At 36.1% G+C, this 18,895-nt stretch overlaps 3 protein-coding genes and 1 long non-coding RNA gene across 7 annotated transcripts in view; 2 read left to right on the top strand and 2 right to left on the bottom strand.

Moving 5' to 3' along the window:
• The window catches only part of Hr39 (nuclear hormone receptor FTZ-F1 beta), an 80,272-nt gene that overhangs the window by 6,632 nt on the left and 54,745 nt on the right, over positions 1–18,895 (bottom strand). For all 4 annotated transcript variants that reach the window (XM_028177609.2, XM_089733474.1, XM_028177607.2 and 1 more), the window contains exons 12-13: positions 18,614–18,691; positions 10,079–10,303 (exon numbers count right to left, since the gene is read on the bottom strand). In XM_028177609.2, coding sequence (XP_028033410.2) covers positions 10,079–10,303; positions 18,614–18,691 — 303 coding nt within the window. The remainder of the gene's footprint in view (positions 1–10,078; positions 10,304–18,613; positions 18,692–18,895) is intronic.
• On the top strand, positions 829–3,243 carry ae25 (carboxylesterase CarE-9). Its single transcript, XM_028177610.2, has 3 exons — positions 829–1,095; positions 1,292–2,562; positions 3,019–3,243. Exons 1-3 carry the CDS (start codon positions 874–876, stop codon positions 3,206–3,208), a joined length of 1,683 nt encoding a protein of 560 aa, XP_028033411.2. The 5' UTR covers positions 829–873; the 3' UTR covers positions 3,209–3,243.
• Positions 4,701–9,489, top strand: LOC114245446 (juvenile hormone esterase). The gene is made up of 3 exons (XM_028177611.2): positions 4,701–5,765; positions 5,850–7,105; positions 8,154–9,489. Exons 1-3 carry the CDS (start codon positions 5,541–5,543, stop codon positions 8,335–8,337), a joined length of 1,665 nt encoding a protein of 554 aa, XP_028033412.2. The 5' UTR covers positions 4,701–5,540; the 3' UTR covers positions 8,338–9,489.
• On the bottom strand, positions 13,181–14,316 carry LOC149501417 (uncharacterized). Its single transcript, XR_016324182.1, has 2 exons — positions 14,142–14,316; positions 13,181–13,254 (listed from the first exon to the last, which is right to left on the bottom strand). It is a non-coding gene; the product is annotated as an uncharacterized LOC149501417 (long non-coding RNA).

Consider the following 18,895-nt stretch of genomic DNA (forward strand, 5'->3'; position numbering starts at 1 on the left):
GAAACTAAATGTAAAAATTAATATGTTTACATACACTTATATAATATTTTGATGACAATAAATCTATAGCCGAAATCACGACTTAAATTGTAATACGTGGTCATGCCATATGTGGTATGTATTCAATATAAATGTGGATATGGACAAATTCCGAACTACTGAAATATTCGAACGGTCTACCATCGAGCAACTTCCCTTTGTCGTATTCCCCCAAACATAATATGTATAATATATAAACAAAATATTTGTGTTATAATTTTATACCTCATTTGCTTTTAATAAGATTCCTTATTATTATTTTTGAGGATGGAGGGATTACTGGTGGCTTTAGGGCCTTTTCAGTTTCACCAGGTACAGAGCAAACGCGGGCTCAGCCTGGAGGAACGAGGATTTAATAACAACTGCTCGAGCGCTTCCAAAGAAAACCTAACAATAATATATAAAAAAAGCTCGGAGGCAGCAGCTTCGCGAATACATCTACTGCTGGAACGGAATCGCGCGCCGCTGAGAATATCAGTGTGCTTAGTGCGAGTTTTATAACGTTCTCGATAACGTAAAAGTTAGTTCATATTTCTATGGAATGGGATCGTTTGCCTACGTTTGCAGAGTGTGATTACCAGGGTTCCTTACTGCTCCTAGTGCTAAAGCTGCAGCCGTCTAATAATTATTATAGTATCAGTGGATCGGTTGGACTTAGTAAATTGATACAACAGAAAACCTTGCGATGCAAGGACACCGAATCGACTCGATTTCTACTATAACGAATTGTGATTAATAAAAGTGGATGGGTACTGTGTTTACACAAATGTTTGACGCCACGTACCATCGAGCGTCTTAACGAGATACTCATTTTATTTCAACTTTCGTCCAAAGATGACGATAACGTCGAAAAAGAAATTAAAATATGTAGCTATATTTGCTATTATAGCGGGTGCAATAGCAGGAGCGGTAATTTATTATGTGGTAACATTCGAGAGCTTTCCCCAAGTAAAAACAAAATTAGGAACAATTGTCGGTTTATACGCGAGCGACGGTAACTACAATATGTACATGGGTGTCCCTTACGCTGTGGTTAATAAATCTAATCCGTTTGGGGTGAGTACATTTTTAGTGACTTTTTTAACTACATTGTGATCTTTGACAGGCAAAGAAGCCGTTTTGAATATCATTAAATTACTAATCTTTATTTTTAGAGCTTGCGTGTTCCTTTTATCTTTACTTGTTGCAGTCATGTGACTAGCACTGTTTTGTTTTGTTGCCTATAACATTCCATTTTTTTATGATTTCACAGGACTCTCAACCCTACCCGAAGTTTATAGATTCGTTGAAAGCAGATAATGACTCTAGAATGTGCCCGCAAGTAGATCAATATAATAATACGCTAATTGGTACTTTGGATTGTTTGAATTTGAACATTTATGTCCCAATTTCGGACAAGATCAGTAAAGAAGTTAAACTGCCAGTATTAGTGTTTATACATGACAGTTGGTACGATTTCGGATCTAGCGGAAGACATGTTTATGGTCCGAAATATTTGATGAAGCATGAAATTATTTTGGTGACGATTAATTTCCGCCTAGGGCCTTATGGGTTCTTGTGTGTAGACACACCAGAAGTATCCGGTAACCAAGGGCTTAAAGATCAAATTCTAGCTTTACGTTGGGTTAAAGAAAATATCGATGCTTTTGGTGGAGACCCTGAAAAAGTTACACTGGCTGGCATCGGCACAGGAGGCGAAAATGTCCTCATGCATGTACTTTATGGCAACAAAGATTTATTCAGTAAGGTCATAATAGACAGTGGATTGACACTTCCAACATTGGTGATGGCTGAAACAGATTCGACAATACCATTCCGATTGGCCCAAGATCTTGGTTTTATTGCGTACGACGTAAAAGAAGCAATTAATTTTTTAGCTACTCAAGATAGTCGTAGAGTTATACGATCATCATATAAATATGACTTTAGATATAAACCTTGCATTGAAAACAATGCCACTGGAGTGAACACATTCGCTACAAAACATATGTCGCAAATAAACAGAATTCGAGATATAAACAAAATAAAGTTTATGATTGGCCAAACTAATAATGAAAGACTATACAAATACTCAGATACTGTCTTCGATAGTTCTGAATATCGTAATATATTCGAGGACGAGTTATACGATTTGTTTAATTTTGAGGCTGATAAGTTGATGAGAATGGAAAAGTACGTGCGACATTTTTACATCGGTAACGAAGATATTACGGATGAAGTCAAACCAAATCTAATTCATTTCTTTAATGACTTGTATCACAATCATCCAACGAAAAGGACGATTAATAAATTAATTGAAAGCGGAGCAAACGTTATTTATTACAGCGTATTTTCTTACGTAGGAGAAAGAAATTACATGAGGAACTTTTACAGCATCAACGACACATACCCAAACGCAACGAGAGCTGACCAAATCGGGTATTTATTTGACGTGTCTTCTTACATGAATAACAACGTGACCGAAAACGATCGACTTGTAATTGATCGTATGACCACTCTGTGGGCAAATTTTGTAAAATATGGGTATGTTGATAGTCATTTTAGTATTTTCTTTGTTATTCATAGACAAAGCTACAACTATTTTCAGGGTTTAATCCCGCGTTTTTTTACTGTCATTACATTCTCTGCGACGATTCAAATACTTTACAGTTTCCGTGGTCTCGGATGACTAAGGTGTCATTCAAGGACTACACTATATTGAAGTGTAGAAATTGAATATTCTTCGTGTGCAGAAAAAGTGTAATTACAATAAAAAAAACCGAAGTTAAACCGTTAAAGAAAGTTTTGATTAAGTCTATTTTATATCGCAATTATACTTGTAATAAATACATCGAGTATTCTGTTAGTTTTCCTCATATTGTAAATGAAAAAAAAAAACTAGGTTCGACCATTGGTTACGTAATAAAAAAAAATTGTTACAAAATTAGACAAATGCGTATTAAAGCTAGATTTAAAAGTTCTAATATTATTATTTTTCAGCAATCCAACTCCTGAAATATCAGATGTTCTACCAGTGAAATGGGAATCAGTTACTAACAAGTCCCTAGCGTATTACAACATCAACAAAAATGTTACGAGCAAAGTAAGACCGTACCACGACAGAATGGCGTTTTGGGATCTCTTCTACAAATCCAATGGAATATTACAGAGATCTATTAGGGCGAAATAAAGAAATATAATTATTTCATTCGTATGTTTTAAAGATAGAATTGTGTGTAAATAAGCGAGCCTTACATATAAAGTATATGTCGGCGCAAATATGACTATTTACCTACTGATCATCAACTAATTACTCTGTGATAAGAAATTGATGTTAAACAGTCCCTTTTATTGTAATTTCAATACTTTAAAATCTTGTAAACACGCTCACGTGTTTAATACTTGTCAACACGCTGACGTGTAAAGTCCTATAAATACGGCCGTGCTGTCTAGCGTTTATTCATTCGTGTCCGAGCCGTAGTACAGTACGGATCTCTCTGTAACGTTGTTATGCTTCTCGTGCAATATACGCAGTTCTCGTGAAGTTTTGTTTTGGAAGCCCAAATATGAGTCATCATCGAGAACTTCATGACCGTGACGTCAGCAATGCTGACGTCACACTTTTTAAAAACATTCCTTCAGCGTTTCTCCTCCGACATATATGTTAAAACAAAATTGCATAGTCCTCGAAGTACTTTTTGGAAAAGCGTGTTTCAATGTCTCTTTTATTTATATTAAGTTGTTTTACACGTATCATGTTTGATTAGGATTTAAATATCTTCAAACACTGTACGAAATTTATATGAATTTGTTTTGTTTGCATATTATTGTTGTTGAGTACAGAGAAACGTTATTTTATTATTTTACTACCTGCTACCATTTTTACGGAGTTTAGTTAGTAGCTGTTTCGCTCAAAAGAGCCAATTTAGTCACGAACAATCATATGGCTTTGGAAAGATATTCGTTACTAGTAAGATTGAGGGGGAAAAGCCACGAGGATAACATTAGATTCTTATCAATCGTGACACTCTTGACAGAGTGGTCGTGATCGTCAGGTAGTGTTGGACGGGGCAGACTTGACGCAACTGACGATATCTCGCCATCACCCCTAAGGCCCCCCCTACTGCACCATTCAGGGAATCTCCTATTGTACTTTGAAGTTGGTCGATTCACCGCATTGGCGACCTCCAACACTACTCGCATGGTCTTGCACCGTCCACTTTTTCCTTTACGACGAGGCTCTCCACAGACCGGCCATCTCATGTCCGAAAAAGTGTACATCCGAGACTGTACTTATTACATACAGCCCCAAAAACATGGAGTCGTGCATGTAGCCGAAAATATACCTGCAAAGCTTAACATTGTCCGTGAGAAAGAGTTCCTTGGAGAGGATTACGTCCTATAATTAAACTAAATAATTCCTTAGATAGCATTGAATACATTGCTCATCCAAAGCTAAGATTGGAACGCAGTAATGTTTCCACAAAGACATGTCAATAAAATATACCATTTAGTTTGGAATCAAAAAAGGAGAACATTTCGGGGTATTTTTTTTCGTGTCACCAATATTTTTACTACAGGAGAACTGCTAGTTTTTAGTATTCTAACATATCTAATATATAGATAATAGAATAAAAATTATTGGATCGTACTATCCTCGAACGGAAAGTAGAAACATATATATATTTAATAACTTAAGTTTATTAAAATTAGCTTTCAATAACGGTATGTATGTAAATGTATTTTTAGAAGGTTTAGTTACTAAAATACATTGATTGTACTAAACTTTAGTAACTAAACTAACACGCAAAAGCACAGCGGGGAAATTCTTTTGCAACAAAAAAGGAGAAGAATTAATACTAAAGTTTGATAGGGACAAGAAATTATTTCTGGAAATGAATTAATGAATTGAATAATAGGGTTGTATGAATTGTTAGTTTTGTCGTCTTAAGTAGTTTTGATGATAGAAAAATATATAGTACTGATAGGCTTACCAATAGGTTACATCTGCATGTATGTCTAGTAGACTCTATATATCTTCCTCGTATCTGCCTTGTATCATCTTATCTCGTATATAAATAAAAATAAATGTTGGCACGTATATGTGCATGCTCGTCTTCTACGCGTTCCTAAACCATTAAGTAATCATTCAACTTCTTTCCCCAGTGTTTCCTGAGCGCTATAATAAGTATTTCTTGAAACAAGTTAGGCATTGGTTTAGCTGTACTTCTGACTTTGCTGACGTTCATAAGCGACGATAACAAATAACCATCAGTTGGGCCGTATGCTTGTCTACCTACAAGGGCAATGATAAGGTGAAGCGCGAGTGATTTCAAGAAATCTGTGACTTCATACAACTATCAACATTCGCAACAGAGCTGACCGAATTTCACTAGTTAGTGGGGAAAACAAAACAATGATTCCTTTAATGATGGACCACTATAGATTTAGGTATGCTTTGTTGTAACAGGTGTTTTTTTTTTAATTTCAGCTAAATTATAATTCGCTGTAAAATATGTATCATGTTTCATTTGCTACAATATCAGTACAGGGAAATGGTGTACGAAAGATTTACAGAATATTTTATTGTTTTATTAATTTTTGCATTATGTTTCACTAGTACTAGTGAAAGCATAATTGTTAACAGTAAAGTTGGTCTTATAAGAGGACTGAGAGCGCTTGATGGAAACTATTCGATGTATCTTGGGATACCGTACGCCAGAGTCAACGAATCTAATCCGTTCGGGGTAAGCATGTCACTTACTATTATAAGTATTTAGAAATGGCTGGTGGGAGCAAATTAATAAAATTTTACTTTTCCACTTCGTCAGGAGTCTCTAGCTTACCCTCATTTTGAAACGGAATTTGAAGCATTTAATGATACAGCAATTTGTCCACAACAAGAAGAGTTCAATTTAACTATAGTCGGGAATTTAGATTGTCTACATTTGAATATTTATGTGCCGGACGCTGTGGCAAAGGCAACGAAACTACCAGTACTCGTGAACATCTTTGGGGGACAGGCTAGAATTGGTTTCGCGGGAAGATATATTTACGGGCCAAAATATTTGGTGGAGCATGACATAATTTTCATAACATTTAACTATAGAGTCGGACCCTATGGTTTTTTTTGTCTTTCCACACCGGAGGTTTCAGGCAATCAAGGCTATAAAGATCAGGTGAAAGCTTTAAGATGGATAAGAGACAATATTGAAGCATTTGGAGGAGATTCAAATAAAATAACTGTAAGTGGTCACAGCTCCGGAGCTACAAGTTTAGATTATATTGTGCATACTTTAAATGACGAAAACCTATTTGACAAAATAATTCTGCAAAGCGGCAATGCATATAGCGCTGCAATAGAGATCCGTGAACCTGATGATGGTTTGCCGATTAAACTAGCAAATAAACTTGGCTATAACGCAAACAGTCTAGACGATGCTCTACATTACCTCACAATCACCGATCCAAAATTAGTGATCAATGCATCTGTGAGTCTCAATCCACTTTACAGCACTTGTCTGGAAAATACATCAGACGACATTCAAAAGATTCCACCGGATTATCCCATCAATTTAAAATTGCCAATGATTACGAATTTGTCAATTTTGATTGGAAACACAAATGCAGAAACGATCTATTTTTTCGATCTTTTGTTATCTGATGATATGAAGAAACTTGATCTTTTCAAACACCACCTGAATCTCGATCTTAAAGACGAGGTGTACATGAAAGAAATGGAAGATATCGTCTATCAATTTTATTTTGGAGAAACTGAACAATCTCTGTTAAGTAAAAATGAGGCAATGAAATTTTCAGCAGATTTTTACTATATTTATCCGTCCAAAAGAACATTGAAAAAGTATTTAGAAGCCGGTGCTAAAAACGTGTATTATTTTATATTTTCGTACGACGGTGGTAGAAATTTTGTTAAATACAGAGCTCACCTATCTAGACCGGGCGCTAGTCATGCCGACGAACAAGGATATCTTTATGACATGTCTATATTTAACACTACTCTTTCCGAAAATGACGCACTAATGACTAAACGCATGACGACACTTTGGACAAATTTCGTCAAATACGGGTAAGGAATTACATAAATAAAATAAAAATAATATTAGTAGTATTTTAAATGAAAATTGAATTAGTGCTTGCCCTATTTTTATTGCGCTTGTAGGCAGACGGGCATACGGCCCATCTAAAGGTGAGTGGTTACCGTCGTCCATGGACTTCAGGAATGCCAGAGGCAGAGCCAAGCCACTACCTGCTGCCTTTGGGTAAGGCTGCCAACGTGTGCGGTTTCGTACCACCCACCAAGAGATTTCTGTTGTGATTGACGGAAAGAACGTTTTTTATCGCCTTTCTTCGAGCAAAAGGATTTCGATAAAGATCAACAATGATGATAAACTGAATTCAATTACGATAAAAACGTTATTGTATACATACAATTTGGAGATATCATTATAGTAATTTTTAATATGTGGCCCCATAAACACAACCCAGATCTCCTGTGGGTCGGGATATGACGGTAGATTCTGCAAAGTAATGTTGTCGCTGGAGCTAGGATTCCAAGTTCCCTCAGGTTAAGTCCGTGAGCTCAACTAACCCCCTGCGCGCTGTTAGAATTGCCCCTTAAAGCTACCAGCGATCGCAATTTTATCGTAATATTTATCCCATTAATGAGCATACTCTAATCTGCTGCCAACACTTTACCTGAGTCGATAAGCATGACAATGCGAAAGCCGTCTTGATACATAATGTCCTAAGTATCAATTGTATTGTATGACCTCTACCGCGGCAGAAATAAGGATGGTCCATCCTACACGTGAAGACTATATATAATGAAAATTATATGATATAATTCTTGGGGCTTAAAAAAGGCTTAAATATGAGGAGAGGCCTCAGTGTTTCCCTACTATATACATTTGTACATAACCACAGTTCACTTGATCGATATTTAAATAGACATTAACCAATAAGCAGTGGGCCGGTTGGACCATCAGTATTTCAAATTTTCAGGAGCGACATAATGAACCGTTAATAGCTTCGAAAGTTCAGTATTAAAAACTAAAACATTGAAGACTGTAACCAAAATCTACGTAGCATAAGTACAATGATTTTTGAACCCACAGGAATCCAACACCCGCAACGACAGAGCTCTTACCCTTGCAATGGTTACCGTATCATCAGAGCACCGAGTTGTATATGAACATTGATCTGGAGATGAGCTTGAGAACGGGACCGTACTTTAGGAGAATGGCGTTCTGGGATTTATTCTTCGATATAAACGAAAAATTCATTAAGGGAGTGAAATGAGTGACTTCCAAAAATGTGATGAACTTAGTATACAACTTGTAAAAGGGGAAGAGAATTTGACAAGACTATATTCTCAACATTCGCGTTTTATTTTAGTATAACAACTATTACGTGTGACTCTTTCACAATGTTATCGGAGATTTCATAATAACATTATCGATTTGTGGATTTCCAAAGTTAAATCCATCCAAATAAATGACTCACAAAATATATTATCTTAAACTGTTTACCCAGGTGATGTGACATTAAAATGTTTAATTAAACATGCGATTACAATTTATTACATAAATAATGGCCGGAATTTTTTGTTAGTTACAGTGAAATACGACCAGTATTATGTGTAAGTCAGAGTATTTTAAATGTTTCTTAGTTTTCATTATTTAGATAAAAACGATATTCATTCGACATTTTCAAATAGATTTTTTTCGACCGTCACGAGTCCCAAACATTATTAAATGTAATTCTACAGCTAAACTCGAGCTTTTATTACCACTAGAGGTCCCGCAGTAGTCGAAATTCGACTATAATTAATTGGAATTGTAAGTTTATACAACATTATGATTGTATTTTATATTTCTGTAATCACAAATTTCGCCAAGACTACACTATAAAAATATTAACAAAGACAAACAATATTTAATCTATTCTCAATTTGACAACAGACGTCAAGAACAAAAGTTTGACAATAAATAGTATGCATGCGTGTGTGCGTCAAATATATGGTATGTAATGTGTGTAATGTTTTCTTTATTGATTTAAAGTATCTTGTATGCATTATTAAAAAAAATTTTTAGCATTGTGCACTTCTCTATATTCTCTATAAGTGTGGAAAATTGCATACTCCTCCGTCCGCGCAATTTTCGTAAAAAGGGATACAAAGGTTTTGCTTCACGTATTAAATAAATAGATGACTACGAAAACTGTAAAGTGTTCGACACATCGGAAATAATATGATATTAAGAAAGACGATAAGATAGTTTTAATCTATAATTATATAAAAATGAATTGCTGTTCGTTAGTCTCGCTAAAACTCGAGAACGGCTGGACCGATTTGGTTAATTTTGGTCTTGAATTATTTGTGGAATAGAAGTCCAGAGAAGGTTTAAAAGGTAGATAAACATGAAAATGGTCGGAATTAAACAAAAATAACAATTTTGCTTTTACTTTGATATGTCCCCCCCTATCGGACGGATTCGATTGTTTTAAGTTTATTTTATACAAAAGTTTAGGTCTTTTATTTATCGATTGAGGCACTACGAAGTCTGCCGGATCAGCTAGTCTTTAATATTATTCTATCTTCTGTGCGTGTGTTCATCACTGAACTCCTCCTAAACGGCTGGACCGATTTGAATGTTTTTTTTTTGTATGCATTTGGGTGGCGCCCTGGATCGTTTAGATTCACAAATCAGCCCGGCAGATGGCGCTGCATTTAGTATATAGGTTATTTATCTTTCCTAGAAATAATTTATATGGCAAAACAACGTTTGCCGGGTCAGCTAGTTACATTATAAATAAATAAATTTGAAAGCGTTTTGTGGAAATAATTCAGCGAATTTGACCCACCGAGTGTCCCGTATTACCAGAATCCACAAACCTCACCCACGAGACATGAGGCTGATCTCTCAATGACTCACACTATATAGGTACCTACTATCCCATGTAATCAAACTGATAAAAAGGAGTACTTCTCAGCTGAAAGAGTACAGAGTACATTATCGGGTATCACGGACTCAAAACTCACCGAAATGTTCTTGAAAAGCGGTAAACTCTTGCACCATTTCACGATTTTGTATAATCTGTGGTCGGCTATGTTGCATAGGTCGGCTAAAAAGTCCGGGTTCGAGTTCTGCGCGGTGATGCCGCTCGCCGCGAGTAGGGGGTTCGCGGAGGGGCTCCCTGGCGAACTACCCAGCCGGTTCAGCTCAGATTCGTTGTACTGCCACAAGTGTTCCACGTCCATTATTTCCTGTGAACAAACAGGTTTATAATTAAAGACATGAGTGGATAAAGAGGTTAAGTACTATTTTTAAGATTTTTGAGTTTTTACATTGAACTAGTGGTCCGCCGGTAGTCGAAACTCGACTATAATTAAATTAAATTATAAGTTTTTACACTACAATGATTATATTGTCGAAGACTATTATACTTCTATAATCATAGATTTCGCCAAAACTATGTACACTTTAGACAAAAATAAATATTAAATAAAGGCAACCTATTTTTTTTTTAAGGGATTTTATGACCTTGTAACTGAGACCTTTAAGTCATGTCTTATTTTAATTTATATTCATATTTTTATGAAAAATGATATTATGGAGTGAAATGAAATGAAGATGATTAATTTGAGACATTAATCAACTGGGATGAAATGAAATGAGATGATATGGGATGAAATATAATCTCAGTAAAATGGTGGTCATTTACTAAGATTTCAGTGAACTTTTTGGAGGATCCCGAGAAGTTAAGTCCAGCGGCTTTGTTTCATTTTCCCACATTTGTGCACTTTCACAGATATTAAACAGTTAATAAACCACCATTATTACACATTTAAGCCCGAAGAAACACACTTTGGCGACTTACAAAAATATGTAATCTAAAAACTGCATTACAGGCCTATCATGGATATGTCGCCTCAAATATCAGATACTGTATGGGTATACATTAAAACATTGGGGAAATTCTAGTCACATAAATAGAGTGCTCATTGCACAAAAGCAATGTGTTCGTGCTATGTGCAATATTCATCCTCTGACTTCTTGTAAACCATTCTTCCAAAAACATAATATTGATGTGCCTTTGGAAAACATACAGCATTGTATTATGAAGAAGCAGTGTGTACTTAGCTTAAATTCCTTTTCTATGTCCAACCATAGACAGTCAATTTAGTTCCATCTTTAGCCGCTAGGTGCTGCCAGCAAGTATAAAGGAAGCGCAGCCATCTTTGATCTTCATAGCGTTGTGTACTTTCGTAGTGTGAAGTCGCAAGTCCACAAATATTTATTAGACTTCTTATTAATTGCAAAAAATATTTATTTTGTGTTTCTATGAGTGTTATTTTGCAATCATTACGAGTATTATTTACCAATCCTATCTTCGGACGCCATGAATCACGCGTCATCTGTTGGAGGTGATGTTGAGTCAAGCTCCATAATTTCCGAGAGGGAAGATGTCCAGGCGAGACGCGACGGAGACGCCTCGCGTTCGAACAGCTCGTCAAGCGAGAAAGAACAAAAGGAGTCTCTGCGTAAGAAACGACGGGATTCAAAGGTAACGGTCGATCTTCGAATCGGTTCGTTATCCCACCAGGTCAGTGACGTTGCAACTCTAATAATGCATCAACTGTGTGTAACAATTAATGTAATGAAAATTGTTGTAAACAAATTGATCTCGTCAATACGGAAATTTTGACAAAAACACAACAGATTTAAACTAATAATCTTTGTAACAAAATTACTGAAAACTTTGGCAAATCGTCTCCGTCGTACAAGTTATCCGTAAAAGCGCCTACCTACGCGACTTTCTCTTGGTCCATGAAGACAAATACACCTTTTTTGCTTGCATAGCATGCTCGGTCACGGAAACATTGCGTGCAAAGGGATGTTGAGTGTTATCCCACCTACGCAAGTCCCTCTTGGTCCATCAAAAGAAGTCCAAGTTGAGTCTTCAGGCCACATAAGCTGTGAAGCTCTTGGATTATTTGGACTGCCAAGTCAGCCTTACAAAAAATCAATTAGTACACTGGTTCAAGAGATGACATGTCTAGGGATTCGATGGAAAATTGCGAGAAATGAAGTGGCCACTCAACAACATCCTATCTCTGACGCAATTACAATCAATCTATGTTAACTTGCAAATTTTCTTGCGAAGTTTCAAGAAAAAACACCCCCGTAAAAACAGGCCATCCTGCATATGTTAACAATTAAATGCAGTGCTGACGCGGAGCCCCATGTCAGACATTACTGATACACAAAACCAACCATTTCCTGGCAACGGAAGCTTCGGACATGTGTAGGGGTTACAAATGCAGTGCTGACGCGGAGCCACATGACAAACATTGCTGAGACACAAAACTAACTATTTCCTGGCAACGGAAGCTTCGGACATGGGTAGGGGTTACAATTAGACAAAATATTAACGTCCTGTCTATGGTCAGCTCAACAATTGAAACGGCTCAGACACAAAAGAGCTATTTGCAATGGTAGTGACAATCAAAATGAATCAAAGTATTTCACTAGCGTTGACCTTTCAATTTTTAAACCTAAGCGATAAGTTCAAGATAACTGTCAGCTTATAATCTCTCGGGGAGATACAACATCGTAGCCGACAGGCTATCACGAGGAAATCAACCTGCGAAATGGCACTTTTTACCACAAGTGACCACAAAAGTTTTTCGAAAGTGGGGTCATCCGGATATAAACCCATTCGCCGACCAAGATCGGATACCTTCAGCAAACCGTAGAGGATGCAACTAGCATGGAGAATTCCTCCTCTCAACCTTCTCCCCAGAGTACTGATTCACTTCAACAGTGTCTAGGGAACCTACTTGGTAGAGTTCCCAGACTGAGCGAAAGCATTGGGGTTTCCAAGCCCTCAGATCCCGAACGCTAGATAACTCGCACGAAATCCAAAACCTGCCTCCTCCACAGGGTAAACATTAACCCTGAAAGCTTAGAAAGGGGGGGGGGGAGGTTGTACAAACAATAGACTGGTCTACACAGGAGAAGATTTATTGAAAATTAGCTCGTGTCAATCCACTTTGCCAGCATACTTACCAGCAACTAGAAGATGTTGCATATGGTGCTACAGTTTTAAGATTGATCCTAAATCTGCAGATGTTGCCAAATTCTTTTTTCTTTTCCAAAAAGAAAATTTTGCCTGTAAAACAATCCTTCTGCATAAAGCAGCGCTGTCGACTTTCTGTGGGAAACATACATGTAGGACAGCAAACATTCTCAAGCTCTCTAATAAAAATTGCTATTCTAAAAAAGCCATCGGAATAACTAAACAAAATTCAACTACTTATTACAACTTTACTAAGTATAGTCCCATTCACATGAGATCCGAGAATAGTTCTAAATTGGTTTTCTTCAAACCCAGCCACCAGATCACGCCTCAAGGTAGCTTGAAGGACACCAACAACCATGTTGCTGGCTACTGGACGCAGAGTTAATGACCTTACTTTGCTCAACATTTCTAAAGACAGTTTCTTTGATAACAGAGAAAAACATCTTTCTGATACCAGTCTTTGGGTCTAAAATTGAAATCCATTTTCGTCAATAATCTGCATAAGTGCTTTCTAAACATGAAACTAAAGACATGCCCAGTAAGATTCGTAAGGACTTTTTTCTAACTGTGTGTGTTGTCACAAAAGCGGCATACCGTACTGTAATTGGAAACTGGTCTTCGTTCAACCTTACGAGGTAGTGGCATCAACCCATCTATAAGAAGTTGTAGATCAGCAACAGCCTCTGAGATGGATTGATAATGAACCAATGGACGAAATACTTTCTAGGGGCAATTGCAAATCATCCAAACGTTTACAATAATTATTGCCGAATAATAGATCTTCCTAAAGATCCTCACGATTTTTTTTTCAAAACATTTACTCCTACATGATGTATATACATCATTTATACAATTTATACATTTTCTTGTTTAAACAAGATAAAATGTTTATTACAAACTTATAAATATTTTTTAATTATTGAATTAACATGAAAGTTAACAGCTGTGTTTTTTCGATTTAATAATTATATAAATTATGAACATTATCATTGCGCTTCATAATTTTATTATGACTTTACCTATTTCATCATAGCGTTGTGCTTAATAATTTCACCAGCAGATAACAAACACGTCTTCATAATACAATGCTGTATGTTTTCCAAAGGCACATCAATATTACGGTTTTACATAACAATAAAACCGATATTATGTGCCGAGAAGGAAAACATACAGCATTGCAGGAAGGTCTTCCTGGTGAAGACTATGAAGATCAAAGATGGCTGCGCTTCCTTTATACTTGCTGGCAGCACCTAGCGGCTAAAGATGGAACTAAATTGACTGTCTATGGTTGGACATAGAAAAGGAATTTAAGCTAAGTACACACTGCTTCTTCATAATACAATGCTGTATGTTTTCCTTCTCGGCACATAATATCGGTTTTATTGTTATGTAAAACCGTAATATTTTGACAGCACCATCCATATATATACAAGAATGTTGTTTGTTTGTTAAAAAGCACCCACAATTATATAAATCGTATGGTGAGTACTGTCAATTTAATACAAGATACCCTACTAAACTCATATTACCAAATATAAATACTCGCTACTACCATACAAACTGTTATCCTATGACTATAAGAATATTTAATAAGATACCAAACAGCATAAGAGATCTTCCACTAAGTCAATTTAAAAGAAAATTATATTTATGGCTAATAGATAAGGCTTATTATAGTGTGCAAGAATTTTTAAATGATAAATGTTGTACATAATAAAATATTAGAATAAGAAGTGATAGAATGTAAAAATAGATAGATTTAGTAAATTTTGTGTTAGAATTAATATAAAAATAAGTTAAATTTTCGCATGCCTAAACAGGCGAAATATATGAAACTATGTCCTATATCCACAATATCTTGTAAACTATATTTCTGGCGAATAAAGATTTTCTTCTTCTTCTTCTAAATAGACAAAGTAAAACAAATCACACAACTTCACTCTTCGCGTAAGGCAACCTTTTTTTTTAAGGGATTTTATGACCTGGTAACTGAGACCTTTAAGTCATGTCTTATTTTAATTTATATTCATAATTGTTATGAAAAATGATATGATGGAGAAAAATTAAATGAAGATGATTAATTTGAGACATTAATCAACTGGGATGAAATTAAATGAGATGATATGAGATGAAATATAATCTCAGTAAAATGGTGGTCATTTACTAAGATTTTTTCAGTGGACTTTTTGGAGGTTCCCGAGAAGTTACGTCCAGCGGCTTTGTTACATTTTCCCACATTTGTGCACTTTCACAGATATTAAACGGTTAATAAACCACCATTATTACACATTTAAACGAGAAGAAACACTAAATAGACAAAATAAAACAAATCACACAACTTCAATCCTCGCGTTCCCCAAAGGCAACCTATTCTTAATTTGACCACAGACTATAAGCAATAAGAAAAGTTTGACAATAAACAAATAGTATGCATGCTTGTGTGTCAAATACATGGTAGTGTGTGTAATGTTTTCATTAATTGGTTTAATGTATTTTTAAGCATAAATTAAAAATATATTAACATTCTGCACTCCTTCTCTATATTCTCTAGAAGTCTGAGAAATTTCATACTCCTCCGTCAGCGCAATTTTCGTAAAAAGGGGTACAAAGTTTTTGCTTCACGTATTAATATATAGATGAAGATGTTATATGCCTATAAACCATATTAAACATAAAAACTCCGGGTTTAAAGGCTAATTTTAAAAATTGCATGAGATGAAGGCGTTATGTACGAAGAAAAAGTACAAATAAGAAAAGTGTGTTGCCCGTTTTCTCACAATTAATAGATTTTATCATATCTTTCATCCACTCATGTCTTCAATTGTTATTGAGGTTCTGTATGACTATGGAGGGTAGAAGTAAGGAGCATCTATCTATTAGTGGTAGTATGACCTCTGGTGAGTCCGCGAGGGTAGGTACCACCACCCTGCCTATTTCTGCCGCAGTGCTGCGTGCCGCACTGCTTCAAACTGAAGCAGTGATGCGTTTCAGTTTGAAGGGTGGGGCAGCCGTTGTAACTATACTTGAGACCTTAGAACTTATATCTCAAGGTGGATGGCGCATTTACGATGTAGATGTCTATGGGCTTCAGTAATCACTTAACACCAGGTGGGCTGTGAGCTCGTCCACTCACCTAAGCAATAAAAAAAAGCATCATCTCAAGGCTTAAAAAGTGTTCGCGGATAGGGAGCCAATTAAGATGACGCCATAGTAGCAAGTGGAAAGATTTTAAAAATAGCGACATAAACTACAACACTTCAGGCTGATTAAAACTTCTATACTCATGTGAATTTTATGTGTGAGTTAGGTCCGATGTGTATTAAAATATATAATTAATTATACTATATACACATGTCATCATCATCATTCATCATTATCCTGCCCTTCTCCCAGTTACCTGGGGTCGGCGCAACATGTTTTCTCCTTCCATATTCTTCTATGATATACCATTTCTTCGCTCACTCCCCTCTTACCCATATCGTCTTTCACGCAATCCATCCATTTCTTCTTAGGTCTACCTCTTCCTCTTCCTCTATATCCTTCCACATTCATAGTTAACATTTTCTTACCAAACTCATTTTCATCTCGTCTCATCACATGTCCATACCATCCCAAACGCGCACTTCTCAGCTTCTCTGTCACAGGTGCCACTTTCAGACTTCCTCTAACATATTCGTTCCGTATTCTATCCATTCTCGTTACTCCACACATCCATCGCAAGATTCGCATCTCTGCTGCATGCAATCGCCTTTCATCCGCCACTTTAGTGGTCCAACAAGCTGATCCATACAAGACGGCAGGCCTTATTAAGGTCTTATATATCTTCCCTTTTAGGGGAAGAGGAATGTATTATATACACATGTATACACATAAAATAGAGATGGATGTATATATGTGCGTTTTTGTTTTACCTATATTTAATATATTATATGTTTTTGTATTGTTGGTTTCCCAAATAAATCAATATCGTTTCCACTTCCTACACCAGCGATATTTCGGTGAGTCTTCCACCAATAACTTACTGTTTACAATGGACACTTTTTCATTTTGTCCCCTATACAAGATAGTGCCCCTTACCTCTACCCTCCACATAAATGATAAATCTACCGGATTATCGCAGCCCCTTGACAAGAAAGAGAGAATGCCGTCATCGCATAATGTGCTTTATGACGACACATGATAGAGTTCATTATAATAAACCAAAGAAAAACATTAAAAATCAGTACATTACACTATGTATAATACTAGTAGTACTACGTTGATAGTTGATAGTTATCTACAGTCAAACCTGGATAAGTGAGAAAACTCTATAAGTGAGAGTAATAGCCAGGACCCGTCATTTTTAGCTCCTAAAACCTCTATTAGCGAGAAACAGAAACCTCTGTAAGAGAGAGTCGTTTTTGCCTCATGGACCGCCGTGAGTGAGACTGCTACTTATCTATACCTCTTTAAGCGACAGTCGAGCTTTATTTATTTATATTATTTAGGAGGAACAAATGACAAAACAAATTACAAATTTAACATCTGCTATTTTATGACCCATTCTTAACTTTCGTGGAACTTCTTAACATTGTTTTTGTATTGTTTTCTCGTCAATATTGAACCTATTCTATTTCGTGGAACTAAATAACGTTGTTATTTATTCGATTTCTTTTCGAATGGACACGTGTGCCTTTGTACCGTCCTCTTTGTCGGACTTACTCAGTTTATCGTTAATCAATTGCGAAGGAAAGTTCTGTTCTGCATAATGTTAAAACGGAAAATCAAAGTACAGCCATTAAGTGATGAACTTAAAATAGTGAATGCGTTTGAATCCGGGAAATCGCGAAATTAAATTCAGAGGGTGCATTAGCGAGAAACTCGGGTTAGTGAGAAACCTCTATAAGCGAGAATGAGATTGTGCTCCCTTGAACTCTCGCTTATCCAGGTTTGACTGTATATATTAATACGTGAAGCAAAAACTTTGTATCCCTTTTTACAAAAATTGCGCGGACGGAGGAGTATGAAATTTTCCACACTTATAGAGAATATAGAGAAGAAGTGCACAATACTAATTTTTTTTTTTAAATAATGCATAAAAGATACTTCTAATCAATAAAGAAAACATTACACACACTACATACCATGTATTTGACGCACACACGCATGCATACTATTTATTGTCAAACTTTTGTTCTTGACGTCTGTTGTCAAATTGAGAATAGAGTAAATATTATTTGTCTTTGTTAATATTTTTTATAGTAGTAGTGTAGTCTTGGCGAAATTTGTGATTATAGAAGTATAAAATACAATCATAATAGTGTACATACTTACAATTCCAATTAATTATAGTTGAATTTCGACTACTGCGGGACCACTAGTTTTTTATAAATGTATCTCCAATTGATTACATGGTTTATGCAGACATGTTTATAAGGACGATGTTTAAATACAAATATTGACTTCAATCGATTCGTCACACAATTGAATATTGATAATTTCATAAACTTACCTGTAGTAAAGGTGGAATATCGGGCGTCACTCGGCTGTTGCTGGACTCTCCTCGACTGTATGACCCAGGACCGTTGACCTGGGTGACGGAAATGAAAATTGAAAACCTTGATTTTACTCGGATTAGCACAATTCATATTTTTTATTTGTCTATGTAGGCAGACGAGCATACGGCCCACCTGATGGTGAGTAGTTACCGTCGCCCATGGACTTCAGCAATGCCAGGGGCAGAGCCAAGCCGCTGTCTACCGTTAAGTACTCTCTACAAGTCTCGTTTGAAGAT

Source organism: Bombyx mandarina, chromosome 15, assembly GCF_030267445.1.
Source record: "Bombyx mandarina strain Sakado chromosome 15, ASM3026744v2".
In the NCBI taxonomy this organism is placed as follows: Eukaryota; Metazoa; Arthropoda; class Insecta; order Lepidoptera; family Bombycidae; genus Bombyx; species Bombyx mandarina.